At 41.3% G+C, this 15,305-nt stretch overlaps 1 protein-coding gene across 3 annotated transcripts in view; it reads left to right on the top strand.

Moving 5' to 3' along the window:
* Nucleotides 1-15,305, top strand: part of LOC133228004 (PRAME family member 12-like) — a 33,242-nt gene that overhangs the window by 14,660 nt on the left and 3,277 nt on the right. For 2 of the 3 annotated variants that reach the window (XM_061383229.1, XM_061383230.1), the window contains exons 2-5: nucleotides 11-72; nucleotides 1,100-1,326; nucleotides 2,647-2,966; nucleotides 3,400-3,975. In XM_061383229.1, coding sequence (XP_061239213.1) covers nucleotides 2,680-2,966; nucleotides 3,400-3,975 — 863 coding nt within the window. In that variant the 5' untranslated portion in view covers nucleotides 11-72; nucleotides 1,100-1,326; nucleotides 2,647-2,679. The remainder of the gene's footprint in view (nucleotides 1-10; nucleotides 73-1,099; nucleotides 1,327-2,646; nucleotides 2,967-3,399; nucleotides 3,976-15,305) is intronic. The other variant, XM_061383231.1, reaches the window with a different exon arrangement.

Genomic DNA, 15,305 nt, shown 5'->3' with positions numbered 1-15,305 from the left:
CTTCCCTTAGGTGATTTCTTGCCTGATCCTCCCTTGATTAGCAACTGTTGGAATCCATCCCTGGGAACTCAGGTAAGCTCATGGAGGCTAAAGTTTTGCCTACAAGAAAGGGGAGACAGAAAGACCTCTGTGCTTGGGAGACCCACAGGGCCCCACTCAGTTTCAATTTCTCATTTAAAAATTTTAAAATGAAAGCAAATAATGTTTTCAAGCCAATTTATGGTGATACCAAATTTCTGGGAGAGAACACCCTCAAAAGTGACACAGTTTCCTTTTAGTCACTCCCTTTAATTTACAAACACAACCCAGAGAAAAGGATTTAAATCTTCTTCTTCCCCAAGAGAGAGGAAAAGAAAGTTCATTTTACACTATTTGAGTTACATTTTCAGTTTTGAAATGCCCAGTTCCAACTACCTAGCCTCCACCCTTCTCAATGTGATTTTGAACTGATCTCCTTCAGAGAAGTCTTGACCTAAGATTGGAAAACCAATCACATCTCCCAAAGCACTTCCCTTTCCTTCCTGAATGGACTTCCCTGGTGGCTCAGATGGTAAAGTGTCTGCCTACAATGCGGGAGACCGGGTTTGATCCCTGGGTTGGAAGGAGTCCCCTGGAGAAGGAAATGGCAACCCACTCCAGTACCCTTGCCTGGAGAAATCCATGGATGGAGGAGCCTGGTGGGCCCCCAGTCCATGGGGCCGCAAAGAGTCAGACGCGACTTCACTTTTCACTTTCCTTCCTGAATAGATTCCTGATCTCCATGTGTCACACAATATCTAAGTGACACTTGATAAGTGGATAGCTTATTTTACTTCTTTTCAGAACAACACTACTGTCTTTGTGAAGTAGCTTTAATTCTTGGACATTTTGATAATTTTTAATGCCAAAGATCCCCAGTGTGCTTTAAAGTTTCATCTTATCTGCTGTCACAAATCAATAACTCCTCCCTGGTTTCACACCCACAGCTACTACTACTGGTATTGGTAAAGCCCAATCAGTGTTTCTAGAATGAACCTAGGAAGGAGCCTTTGACTTCAATAGCCCTCCCTCATTCTTTATCTTCCCTGAATGTAATCTGATTCCATTCATTCCTCTGCAGATTGACAAAGACTCAGTCAGGATTAACCAGAGGGGCAGTGTGAAACATTATCAGGTATCATTTTCTGATTGGCTGTTGGTAGTAGGAAAGAATAAGATGTGATTAGAAAAGTCTATAAAAGCCCTCAGTACTAAAGAAAGGATACAGAATCTTCCAGCTCCAGAGGCACCACCTGGGCTCTCCATCGTGTCTGAGATCTGAGTAGCCTGCCACCCACATCAGAGCTGGTGAGTTACGGACTATGGACACCTTCATTTTACCCATGATCAACTGGTGTTGAATGGTGGCATGCACCTTGGGATGGCAGGAGAGCTTTTAAAAAGTATTTCTTGAGACTTCCCTGGGGCTCCAGTGGTTAAGGTTCTGCTCTTCCACTGCAGGGGGAACTTGTTCAATCTCTGGTCCAGGAACAAAGATCCTACAGGTGATGTGGCCAAAATGAATAAATAAAAATAAATGAATAAAAGTATATTTTCAGGTGTACTCATTTAAGGTTTTGGTTTGGCCTCTAAAGTAGTTTAGACTTAATCCCAAATATTTGGATTGGTGCTTTGGTTTATATCATTTTTAAATGTCTTAATCAAGCAGATGCCCCTTTTAATGAAAGATGTTTGCTTGGAATTTTATTTCCTGAAATTTAAAATATTTAATTTGTACACATACAGCATTCATTTTAGGGGTATCTCCTCACCTTTCCCACCCCAGTTAACTGTGGGAACTCAAGATGGAAGCTGTGTGGTCCACATGATGCTTTTATTCCCATACTTTTAAGGCTATAAGTGATATTTTAAGCATTTTTTTTCTGAAAGGATGAAGCTCAGCCTCCAGCTCCCAGTAACTACTCACCAGTGGAACATTATTAAGCAAAGCAGTGGATGAATCAGTGGTTGCATTTTTTCCCCCTCTACTTGTGACAGGCAACTGGCACTAAGGCGCTTCTATCACCAGATCCAAGCCTGGTCTGCTCACTCTCACAACAGGCCAATAAATTCAAGAGATGAGAGACTAGGTGTTGAGGCAAGGAATATGACTTTTATTCAGAAAACAGCCTGACCAAGAAGATGGCAAACTAATGTCTCAAAATAACCATCTTGCTGGAGGCTGGGTGCCAGATTCTTTTATAGAATAGAGAGGAGGAGGAGTTGAGAAAGTAAAGTAGAAAGGCAATAATATCTTGCAAGTATCTCCTGGAATGTCCATCCTTGGGGAAGGGGTGTGTTAATGTCTTCATTCTTGCAGTCATTCACAGTTGGGTAGGGGCAAATTATCTCCCTGTGAGCTGAAAAAAGATGCTTTTAGTTTAGTCTTCAGGCAGAGGGCCAGGGTTCCCTGAAGCAGGCCATTATGTATGATTGTAATAACAAAAGCAACAGATTCAAGTCAGTGAGAGAGATCTATTTTGGAGAGAGAATTGGCTCTTCCTGCAACAATTCCACCACCACTAGAGCAGTGGCCTTGGCCCTGAGTAGGTTCCTCTCAAGGGTGGGGAGAAACAAACTGAAGTGTGTTTCTGATTTGCCTGAAAAAAATGTCTTGTTCCTTGGAAGTACCCACAGGATTCCTTTTGGAACCAAGTCAGGATGAGTCTCCAGACCCGACCCAGACTCTTGAACCTGGCAGCAGTGAGCCTGCTGAGGGATGAGGCCTTGGCCATCACAGCTCTGGAGTATCTGCCCATCGAACTCTTCCCCCCACTCTTCATGGAAGCCTTCTGTGGGAGTCGAAGTGAGACCCTGAAGGCCATGGTGTATGCCTGGCCCTTTGTCCGTCTGCCTCTGGGGGGCCTGATGCAAAAGCCTCACTTGGGGACCTTACAAGCAGTTCTGGATGGTCTTGATATCCTGCTTGCCCAGAAAAATCATTCCAAGTAAGTCAAATCCAGGTAGCCCAGTAGGTTGCTAGACATCATGAAGAAACACTTGGGGTCATGAGAGTGAATGGTCAAAGGATGGACCAGAAACTTTTGATGATGCCAATGAAGACTCTCAGAGTCCTTGGCTATTGCTGAGCTCACTTTGGGGAAACGCCTCCTGGCAGTGAGAGGAGTGCCTAAGATGCCAGGAAACCTAAAAGAACATGCCTGACATCCTTCTAGTGATTTTTATGGGTACTGGAAGCAGAGACTGAGGAAGGATGGAAGGGGAAAAGCAGGAAGGTGAGGCAGAGAGGAAAGAAGAGGGCAAGGCTGTAGGAATGTCAAGTATAATCTCAGGTGGGAAGTCAGAGTGTAGCCTCAATTCCAAGTCTGTGGTTTTATTCTGTGGTTTCCTTCAAACAGCCAATCTACTGTTTCCCCACAGGAGGTGCAAACTGCGGGTGCTGGATTTAAGGAATACTGGCCAGGACTTCTGGAAAATGTGGTCTGGATCAAGTGTCCATGTGTCCTCAAGCTCATCAATGACACCAATGGCTGAGGTCAGGTCAAGGACAGAGCAGCCCTTGGCTCCTTTAGAGGTGTTCATAGAACTGCATTTCAAGGAAAGTATCATAGATGACTTCCTCATCTACCTCATTAGGTGGGTGGAGCAGAGAAAAGCTTCCATACACCTATGCTCTAATAAGCTGAAGATCGCTTCAATGTCCTTAGAAAATATTGTGCAGGTCCTGGGTATAGTGCAACTGGACTGTATTCAGGAAGTGGAAGTGAGTTGCATTTGGCATCTGTCCACTCTGGCCATGTTTGCTCCTTTCTTGGGCCAAATGAGTAATATACAGAGACTCCATCTCTCCCACATCCATGGGCTAGCATTTGAAGAGGAGGAAGAGTATCACCATGCTGTCCAAATTACCTCTCAGTTCCGCAGGTTGTACCACCTCCGGGATCTGTATTTGGAGACTCCCTCCTTCCTTGAAGGCTGCCTGAACCAGATGCTCAGGTGAGTGTGCACCACTGGCCTGGTAACAGTGTACCCAACACTAGAAAGTCAAAAGCACTCCTCCCTTTGATACTGTGATATCATCAGTTCAGTTCAGTTGCTCAGTCGTGTCTGACTCTTTGCGACCCCATGAATTGCAGCACACCAGGCCTCCCTGTCCATCATCAACTCCCGGAGTTCACCCAGACTCATGTGCATTGAGTCGGTGATGCCATCCAGTGTGATATCATATAACCACCCAAATCAAGGTAGCGGCCCAAACTAGGATGGAGGATATGGAAAGGGCCACTCTTTTAGGAAGATACAGACTAAGTGTTAGGATGTACGGGTAGTAGGTATGTAATTTTTTCACTGGGCTTCCCAGGTGCCTCAGTGGGTATAGAACCTGCCTGCAGTGCAAGAGATACCGGAGATATGGGTTCGATTCCTAGGTCTGGAAGATCCACTGAAGGAAGGCATGGCAACCCACTCCAGTATCCTTGCCTGGAGAATGCCGTGGACAGAGGAGCCTGGCCAGCTACAGTCCATAGGTTGCAAAGAGTTGGACACGACTGAAGCGACTGAGCACAGCACAATTTCTCCATTAGGAAGAGAGATCTTTCCTAGATGACTTTGGAAAAATAGATAAGGGAAGGGGGACTTTGAAAAGGGAAATTTGCATTAGTCCTGAACATTTCTTAATGAAAGTTCCATGCTCTCCGGTTTTGTGACTGCAAGGAACCTGTCTCAAATTCCAAGTCTGTAACAGGTTATCTTTTTATCCAGATAAGGTAATTAACATATAGTAAATGCATGATTCAGGAGATGATGATAATAGAGCAGGAGTCAAAAGAGATCTTAAAAATTGGTAGGTGCCTTACAAATAATGTAGGGATGTAAGTGAGCCACTGTGGACTGTTACTTCCAATGGATGTTGTAGGATCTTCCCCAAACTGATCCTCTATGCATATCACCCAGATGCCTTGAGATAAGGGTGTGTGTGCAAGCTCAGTCACTTCAGTTGTGCCTGGCTCTTTAAAACCCTAAGGACTATAACCTGCCAGGCTCCTCTATCCATGGGATTCTCAGGCATGAATATGGGGTGGGTTGCCATGCCCTTCTCCAGAGGATTTTCCCAACCCGGGATTGAATTCACCTCTCTTATGACTCCTGCACTGCAGGCTAATTTTTTACCCACTGAGCCACCTGGGAAAGCTGAGATAAGACTGCCTCAGGTCAAATCATGTGCCTAAGTAAGCTTGAATAGCAAGCACTTTGAGTAAGTCTCTTTAAAAAAAAATTTAATTTATTTATATTAATTGGAAGCAAATTACTTTACAATATTGTAGTGGTTTTTGCCATACATTGACATGAATAAGCCATGGGTGTACCTGTGTCCCCCATCCTGAACCCCCCTCCCACCTCCCCTCCCTATCCTGTCATCTCAGTGCACCAGCCCTGAGTATCCTGTCTCATGCATCGAACCTGGGCTGGTGATCTATTTCACATATGGTAATATACATGTTTCAAGGCTATTCTCTCAAATCATCCCATTCTTGCTTTCTCCCATAAAATCCAAAAGTCTGTTCTTTACATTTGTGTCTCTTTTGTTTGTATATAGGTTCATCGTTACCATCTTTCTAAATTCCACTCATATGCATTAATATACTGTATTGGTGTTTTTCTTTCTGACTTACTTCACTTTGTATAATAGGCCCCAGTTTCACACACCTCATTAAAACTGATTCAAATGCATTCTTTTTAAGAGCTGAGTACTATTCCATTGTGTATATGTACAACAGCTTTCTTATCCATTTGTCTGCTGATGGACATTTAGGTTGCTTCCGTGTCTTAGCTATTGTAAACAGTGCTGTGATGAACATTGGGGTATACAGGTCTCTTTCAATTCTGGTTTCCTCAGTGTGTATGCCTACCAGTGGGATTGCTGGGTCATATGGCAGTTATATTTCCATTTATTTAAGGAATCTCCACACTGTTTTCCATAGTGGCTGTACCAGTGTGCATTCCCACCAACAGTGTAAGAGGGTTCCCTTTTCTCTGCACCTGTTCCAGTATTTATTTTTTGAAGACTTTTTTATAGCAGCCATTCTGACTGGTGTGAGATGGTGCCTCATTGTGGTTTTGATTTGCATTTCTCTGATAATGAGTGATGTTGAGCATTCTTTCATTTGTTTTTTATCCATCTGTATGTCTTCTTTGGAGAAATGTCTGTTTAGTTCTTTGGGCCATTTTTTGATTGTATCGTTTATTTTTCTGGAATTGAGCTGCAGGAGCTGCTTGTATATTTTTGAGATAAATTCTTTGTCAGTTGCTTCATTTGCTATTATTTTCTCCCATTCTGAAGACTGTCTTTTAACCTTGCTTATAGCTTCCTTCATTGTGCAGAAGCTTTTAATTTTAATTAGGTCCCATTTGTTTATTTTTGCTTTTATTTCCAGTACTCTGGGGGGTAGGTCATAGAGGATCCTGCTGTGATTTATGTCAGAGACTGTTTTGCCTATGTTTCCTTCTAAGAGTTTTATAGTTTCTCATCTTACATTTAGATCTTTAATCTATTTTGATTTTATTTTTGTGTATGGTGTTAGAAAGTGTTCTAGTTTCATTCATTTACAAGTGGTTGACCAGTTTTCCCAGCACCACTTTTTAAAGAGATTGTCTTTCTCCATTGTATATTCATGCCTCCTTTGTCAAAGATAAGGTGTCCATAGGTGCGTGGATTTTTCTCTGGGCTTTCTATTTTGTTCCATTGATCTATATTTCCATCTTTGTGCCAGTACCATACTGTCTTAATGACTGTGGCTTTGTATTATAGCCTGAAGTCAGGCAGGTTGATTCCTTCAGTTCCATTCTTCTTTCTCAAGATTGATTTGGCTATTTGAGTTTTTTGTATTTCCATACAAACTGTGAAATTATTTGTTCTAGTTCTTTGAAAAATACTGTTGATAGCTTGATAGGGATTGCATTGAATCTATAGATTGCTTTGGGTAGTATACTCATTTTCACTGTATTGATTCTTCCAATCCATGAACATGGTATATTTCTTCTATTTGTGTCATCTTTGATTTCTTTCATCAGTGTTTTATAGCATTTATATATGGATCTTTTGTTTCTTTAGATAGATTTATTCCTAAGTATTTTATTCTTTTCGTTGCAATGGTGAATGGAATTGTTTCCTTAATTTCTCTTTCTGTTTTCTCATTGTTAGTGTATAGTAATGCAAGGGATTTCTGTTTGTTGATTTTATATCCTGCCACTTTACTATATTCATTGATTAGCTCTAGTAATTTTCTGGTGGTGTCTTTAGGGTTTTCTATGTAGAGGATCATGTCATCTGCAAACAGTAAGAGTTACTTCTTCTTTCCCAATCTGGATTCCTTTTATTTCTTTTTCTTCTCTGATTGCTGTGGCCAAAACTATGTTGAATAGTAGTGGTGAGAGTGGGCACCCTTGTCTTGTTCCTGACTTTAGGGGAAATGCTTTCAATTTTTCACCATTCAGGATAATGTTTACTGTGGGTTTATCATATATGGCTTTTAATATGTTGAGGTATGTTCCTTCTATGCCTGCTTTCTGGATGGTTTTTATCATAAATTGATGTTGAATTTTGTCAAAGGCTTTCTTTGCATCTATTGAGATAATCATATGGTTTTTATCTTTCAATTTGTTAATGTGGTGTATCACATTGATTGATTTGCGAATATTGAAGAATCCTTGCATTACTGGGATGCCCGCTTGGTCATGATGTATGATTTTTTAAAATGTGTTTTTGGATTCTGTTTGCTAGAATTTTGTTAAAGATTTTTGCATCTATGTTCATCAGTGATGTTGGCCTGTAGTTTTCTTTTTTTGTGACATCTTTGTCCAGTTTTGGTATTAGGGTGATGGTGGCCTCATAGAATCAGTTTGGAAGTTTACCTTCCTCTGCAATTTTCTGGAAGAGTTTGATTAAGATAGGTGTTAGCTCTTCTCTAAAGTTTTGGTAGAATACACCTACGAAGCCGTGTGGTTCTGGGCTTTTGTTTGTTGGAAGATTTTTGATTAGAGTTTTGATTTCCATGCCTATGATGGGTCTGTCAAGATTTTCTATTTCTTCCTGGTTCAGTTTTGGAAAGTAATACTTTTCTAAGAATTCATCCATTTCTTCCAAGTTGTCCATTTTGTTGTCATATAGTTGCTGATAGTAGTCTCTAATGATCCTTTGTATTTTTGTGTTGTCTGTCATGATTTCTCCATTTTCATTTCTAGTTTTGTGGATTTGATTATTCTCCTTTTTTTCCTTGATGGATCTGGCTAATGGTTTGTCTATTTTATTTATCTTCTCAAAGAACCAGCTTTTAGTTTTGTTGATTTTTGCTATAGTCTCCTTTGTTTCTTTTTTATGTATTTCTGCCCTAGTTTCTATGATTTCTTTCCTTCTACTAACCCTGGGGTTCTTCATTTCTTCTTTTTCTAGTTGCTTTAAGTGTAAAATTAAGTTATTTATTTGCCTTTTATTTTGTTTTTTGAGGTAAGCTTGTATTGCTATGAACCTTCCCCTTAGCACTGCTTTTACTGAATCCCATAGGTTTTGGGTCGTGTTTTCATTTTCATTCATTTCTAAGCATATTTTGATTTCTTTTTAGATTTCTTCTGTGATTTGTTGATTATTCAGAAGCATGTTGTTTACCCTCCATATGTTTGTATTTTTATTAGGTTTTTTTTTTTTTTTCCCTGCAGTTGACATCTAATCTTACCGCATCATGATCAGAAAAGATGCTTGAAATGATTCAATTTTTTGAATTTACCAAGGTTAGATTTATGGCCCAGGATGTGATCTGTCTTGGAGAATGTTCCATATGCACTTGAGAAAAAGGTGAAATTCGTTGTTTTGAGGTGAAATATCCTATAGATATCAATTAGGTCTACTTGGTCCATTGCATCATTTAAAGTTTGTGTTTCCTTGTCAATTTTCTGTTTAGTTGATCTATCCATAGGTGTGAGTGGGGTATTAAAGTCTTCCACTATTACTGTGTTATTGTTAATTTCCCCTTTCATACTTGTTAGCATTTGCCTTACATATTGTGGTACTCCTATGTTGGGTGCATATATATTTATAATTTCCACAGTTTATTGTGATCCACACAGTCACAGGCTTTGGCATAGTCAATAAAGCAGAAATAGATGTTTTTCTGGAACTCTCTTGCTTTTTCCATGATCCAGCAGATGTTGGCAATTTGATCTCTGGTTCCTCTGCCTTTTCTAAAACCAGCTTGAGCATCTGGAAGTTCATGATTCACATATTGCTGAAGCCTGGCTTGTAGAATTTTGAGCATTACTTTAATAGCATGTGAGATGAGTGCAATTGTGCAGTAGTCTGAGCATTCTTTGGCATTGCCTTTCTTTGGGATTGGAATGAAAACTAACCTTTTCCAGTCCTGTGGCCACTGCTGAGTTTTCCAAATTTGCTGGCATATTGAGTGCAGCACTTTCACAGCATCATCTTTCAGGATTTGAAATAGCTCAACTGGGGTTCCATCACCTCCATTAGCTTTGTTCGTAGTGATGCTTTCTAAGGCCCACTTGACTTCACATTCCAGGATGTCTGGCTCTAGATGAGTGATCACACCATGGTGATTATCTGGGTCGTGAAGATCTTTTTTGTACACTTCTCCTGTGTATTCTTGCCACCTCTTCTTAATATCTTCTGCATCTGTTAGGTCTATACCATTTCTGTCCTTTATTGAGCCCATCTTTGCGTGAAATGTTCCCTTGGTATCTCTAATTTTCTTGAAGAGATCTTTAGTCTTTCCCACTCTGTTGTTTTCCCCTATTTCTTTGCATTGATCACTGAGGAAGGCTTTCTTATCTCTTCTTGCTATTCTTTGGAACTCTGCATTAGGTGCTTATATCTTTCTTTTCTCCTTTGCTTTTCGCTTCTCTTCTTTTCACAGCTATTTGTAAGGCCTCCACAGACAGCCATTTTGCATTTTTGCATTTCTTTTCCATGGGGATGGTCTTGATCCCTGTCTCCCTTACAGTGTCACGAACCTCAGTCCATAGTTCATCAGGCACTCTATCTATCAGATCTAGTCCCTTAAATCTATTTCTCACTTCCACTGTATAGTCATAAGGGATGTGATTTAGGTCATACCTGAATGGTCTAGTGGTTTTCCCTAGTGTCTTCAATTTCAGTCTGAATTTGGCAATAAGGAGTTCATGATCAGAGCCACAGTCAGCTCCTGGTCTTGTTTTTGCTGACTGTATAGAGCTTCTCCATCTGTGGCTGCAAAGAATATAATCAATCTGATTTCGGTGTTGACCATCTGGTGACGTCCATGTGCAGAGTCTTCTCTTGTGTTGTTGGAAGAAGGTGTTTGCTATGACCAGTGCATTTTCTTTCTTTTTTTTTTTTTTCTTTTTTTTTTTTTTTAATTTTATTTTATTTTTAAACTTTACATAATTGTATTAGTTTTGCCAAATATCAAAATGAATCCGCCACAGGTATACATGTGTTCCCCATCCCGAACCCTCCTCCCTCCTCCCTCCCCATACCATCCCTCTGGGCCGTCCAGTGCACCAGCCCCAAGCATCCAGCATCGTGCATCGAACCTGGACTGGCAACTCGTTTCCTACATGATATTTTACATGTTTCAATGCCATTCTCCCAAATCTTCCCACCCTCTCCCTCTCCCACAGAGTCCATAAGACTGTTCTATACATCAGTGTCTCTTTTGCTGTCTAGTATACAGAGTTATTGTTACCATCTTTCTAAATTCCATATATATGCGTTAGTATACTGTATTTATGTTTTTCCTTCTGGCTTACTTCACTCTGTATAATAGGCTCCAGTTTCATCCACCTCATTAGAACTGATTCAAATGTATTCTTTTTAATGGCTGAGTAATACTCCATTGTGTATATGTACCACAGCTTTCTTATCCATTCATCTGCTGATGGGCATCTAGGTTGCTTCCATGTCCTGGCTATTATAAACAGTGCTGCGATGAACATTGGGGTACACGTGTCTCTTTCCCTTCTGGTTTCCTCAGTGTGTATGCCTAGCAGTGGGATTGCTGGATCATAAGGCAGTTCTATTTCCAGTTTTTTAAGGAATCTCCACACTGTTCTCCATAGTGGCTGTACTAGCTTGCATTCCCACCAACAGTGTAAGAGGGTTCCCTTTTCTCCACACCCTCTCCAGCATTTATTATTTGTAGACTTTTGGATCGCAGCCATTCTGACTGGTGTGAAATGGTACCTCATAGTGGTTTTGATTTGCATTTTCTTGGCAAAACTCTATTAGTCTTTGCCCTGCTTTGTTCCATATTCCAAGGCCAAATTTTCCTGTTATTCCAGGTGTTTCTTGACTTCCTACTTTTGCATTCGAGTCCCCTATAATGAAAAGGACGTCTTTTTTGGTTGTTAGTTCTAAAAGGTCTTGTTGGTCTTCATAGAATTGTTCAATTTCAGCTTTTTCAGCGTTACTGGTTGGGGCATAGACTTGGATTACTGTGATATTGAATGGTTTGCCTTGGAAACGAACAGAGATTATTCTGTCGTTTTTTAGATTGCATCCAAGTACTGCATTTCGAACTCTTTTGTTGACCATGATGGCTACTCCATTTCTTCTAAGGGATTCCTGTCCCCAGTAGTAGATATAATGGTCATCTGAGTTAGATTCACCCATTCTGGTCCATTTTAGTTCACTGATTCCTAGAATGTCGACGTTCACTCTTGCCATCTCTTGTTTGACCACTTTCAATTTGCCTTGATTCATGAACCTAACATTCCAGGTTCCTATGCAATATTTCTCTTTACAGCATCGGACCTTGTTTCTATCAACAGTCACATCCACAACTGGGTATTGTTTTTGCTTTGGCTGCATCCCTTCATTCTTTCTGGAGTTATTTCTCTACTGATCTCCAGTACCATATTGGGCACCTACTGACCTGGGGAGTTTCTCTTTCAGTATCCTATCTTTTTGCCTGTTCATACTGTTCATGGGGTTCTCAAGGCAAGAATACTGAAGTGGTTTGCCATTCCTTCCTCCAGTGGACCACATTCTGTCACATCTCTCCACCATGACCCGCCTGTTTTGGGTTGCCCCATGGGCATGGCTTAGTTTCATTGAGTTAGACAAGGCTGTGGTCCTAGTGTGATTAGATTGACTAGTTTTCTGTGAGTATGGTTTCAGTGTGTCTGCCCTCTGATGCCCTCTTGCAACACCTACCGTCTTACTTGGGTTTCTCTTACCTTGGGAGTAGGATATCTCTTCATGGCTGCTCCAGCAAAGCACAGCCACAGCTCCTTACCTTGGACGAGGGGTATCTCCTCACCGCTGCCCCCCCGACCTTGAACGTGGGATAGCTCCTCTAGGCCCTTCTGCACCCGTGAAGCCACCGCTGATTGGACATGGGGTTGCTCCTCCCGGCCACTGCCCTTGGCCTCGGGTGTGGGGTCGCTCCTCTCGGCTGCTCCTGCGCTGTCGCAGCCTGGCACTGTTGGCCGCCGCCCCTGACCTCGGACGTGGGGTAGCTCCTCCTGGCCGCCACCCCTGACCTTGGACGTGGGGTAGCTTATCTCGGCTGTGCTATGTGCGCCAGTTGCAGCTGCCCATGCTATGCGCTATGATTTCAATAACCTCAGGTATACAGATGACACCACCTGTATGGCAGAAAGTGAAGAGGAACTAAAAAGCCTCTTGATGAAAGTGAAAGTGGAGAGTGAAAAAGTTAGCTTAAAGCTCCATTCAGAAAACAAAGATCATGGCATCTGGTCCCATCACTTCATGGCAAATAGATGGGGAAACAGTGAAAACAGTGTCAGACTTTATTTTTGGGGGCTCCAAAATCACTGCAGATGGTGACTGCAGCTATGAAATTAAAAGATGCTTACTCCTTGGAAAGAAAATTTTGACCAACCTAGATAGCATATTCAAAAGCAGAGACATTACTTTGCCAACAAAGGTCTGTCTAGTCAAGGCTATGGTTTTTCCAGTGGTCATGTATAGATGTGAGAATTGGACTGTGAAGAAGGCTGAGCGCCAAAGAATTGATGCTTTTGAAATGTGGTGTTGGAGATGACTCTTGAGAGTCCCTTGGACTGTAAGGAGATCCAACCAGTCCATTCTGAAGGAGATCAGCCCTGGGATTTCTTTGGAAGGAATGATGCTAAAGCTGAAACTCCAGTACTTTGGCCACCTCATGCAAAGAGTTGACTCATTGGAAAAGACTCTGATGCTGGGTGGGATTGGGGGCAGGAGCAGAAAGGGACGACAGAGGATGAGATGGCTGGATGGCATCACTGACTCAATGGACGTGAGTCTGAGTGAACTCCGGGAGTTGGTGATAGACAGGGAGGCCTGGTGTGCTGCGATTCATGGGGTCGCAAAGAGTCGGACACGACTGAGGGACTGAACTGAACTGAACTGATATTTATTATTGTTATATCTTCTTCTTGGATTGATCCTTTCATCATTATGTAGTGTTGTCCTTTGTCTCTTTTCACAGCCTTTGTTTTAAAGTCTGTTTTATCTGATATCAGTATTGCTACTCTTGCTTTCTTTTGGTCTCTATTTGCATGGAATATCTTTCTCCAACCCTTCACTTTCAGTCCGTATGTGTCCCTTGTTTTGAGTTGGGTCTCTTGTAGGCAACATATATAGGGGTCTTATTTTTGTATCCATTCAGCCAGTCTTTGTCTTTTGGTTGGGGGATTCAACCAATTTACGTTTAACATAATTATTGATAAGTATGATCCTGTCGCCATTTACTTTATTGTTTTGGGTTTGAGTTTATACACCCTTTTTGTGTTTCCTGTCTAGAGAAGATCCTTTAGCATTTGTTGGAGAGCTGGTTTGGTGGTGCTGAATTCTCTCAGCTTTTGCTTGTCTGTAAAGCTTTTGATTTCTCCTTCATATTTGAATGAGATCTTTGCTGGGTACAGTAATCTGGGCTGTAGGTTATTTCCTTTTATCACTTTAAGTATGTCCTGCTATTCCCTCCTGGCCTGAAGAGTTTCTATTGAAAGATCAGCTGTTATCCTTATGGGAATCCCCTTGGGTGTTATTTGTTGCTTTCCCCTTGCTGCTTTTAATATTTGTTCTTTGTGTTTGATCTTTGTTAATTTTATTAATATGTGTCTTGGGGTGTTTCGCCTTAGGTTTATCCTGTTTGGGATTCTCTGGGTTTCTTGGACTTGGGTCGCTATTTCCTTCCCCATTTTAGGGAAGTTTTCAACTGCTATCTCCTCAGGTATTTTCTCATGGCCTTTCTTTTTGTCTTCTTCTTCTGGGAGTCCTATGGTTTGAATGTTTGGGTGTTTACCATTGTCCCAGAGGTCTCTGAGGTTGTCCTCATTTCTTTTAGTTCTTTTTTCCCGTCTGTTTCCTTTATTTCCACCATTCTACCTTCCATTTCACTTATCCTATCTTCTGTCTCAGCTATTCTATTGTTGCTTCCCTCCAGAGTGCTTTTGATCTCAGTTATTGCATTATTCATTATTGATTGACTCTTTTTTATTTCTTCTAGGTCTTTGTTAAATATTTCTTGCATCTTCTCAATCCTTTTCTCTAGTCCATTTACCTGTAACTCCATTTTGTTTTCAAGATTTTGGATCATCTTTACTATCATTATTCTGAATTCTTTTCAGATAGACTCGCTATCTCCTCCTCTTTGGTTTGGTTTGGTGGGCATTTATCATGTTTCTTTACCTGCTGGATATTTTTCTGCCTTTTTATTTTGTTTAGATTGCTGTGTTTGGGGTGGCCTTTATGTATGCTGGAAGTTTGTGGTTCCTCTTTATTGTAGAGGTTGCTCCTTGTGAGTGGAATTGGACTAGTGGATTGTTAAGGTTTCCCATTTAGGGAAGCTTGTTGTTGGTGTTTTGGTGGGTGGAGTTGGATCTCTTCTCTCTGGAGTGCAATGAAGTGTAGTCCAGTAGTGAGCTTTGAAGTGTCTATGTCTTTGGTGTGACTTTGGGCAGCCTATATTTTAACTCTCAGGGCTCTGTTCCTGCATTGCTGGAGAATTAGCATGGCACTGTCTTGCTCTGGAACTTGTTGGCTCTTGGGTGGAGCTTGGTTTCAGTGCAGATAAGGAGGCTTTCGGATGAGCTCTTGTAGATTAATGTTCCCTCAAGTCAGGAGTTTTCTGGTGTTGTCAAGTTTTGGATTTAAGCCTCCTGCCTCTGGCTTTCAGTCTTATTCTTACAGTAGCCTCAAGACTTCTCCATCTATACAGCACAGATGATAAATCATCTAGGTTAATGGTGAAAAGATTCTGCACAGTGAGGGACACCCAGAGAGGTTCACAGAGTTACACAAAGAAGAGAAGAGGAAGGAGGGAGATAGA

This window comes from Bos javanicus, chromosome 16 (genome assembly GCF_032452875.1).
Source record: "Bos javanicus breed banteng chromosome 16, ARS-OSU_banteng_1.0, whole genome shotgun sequence".
In the NCBI taxonomy this organism is placed as follows: domain Eukaryota; kingdom Metazoa; phylum Chordata; class Mammalia; order Artiodactyla; family Bovidae; genus Bos; species Bos javanicus.
Note: the sequence above shows the minus strand (reverse complement) of the source record. Positions and strands in the feature narration are given on the sequence as shown.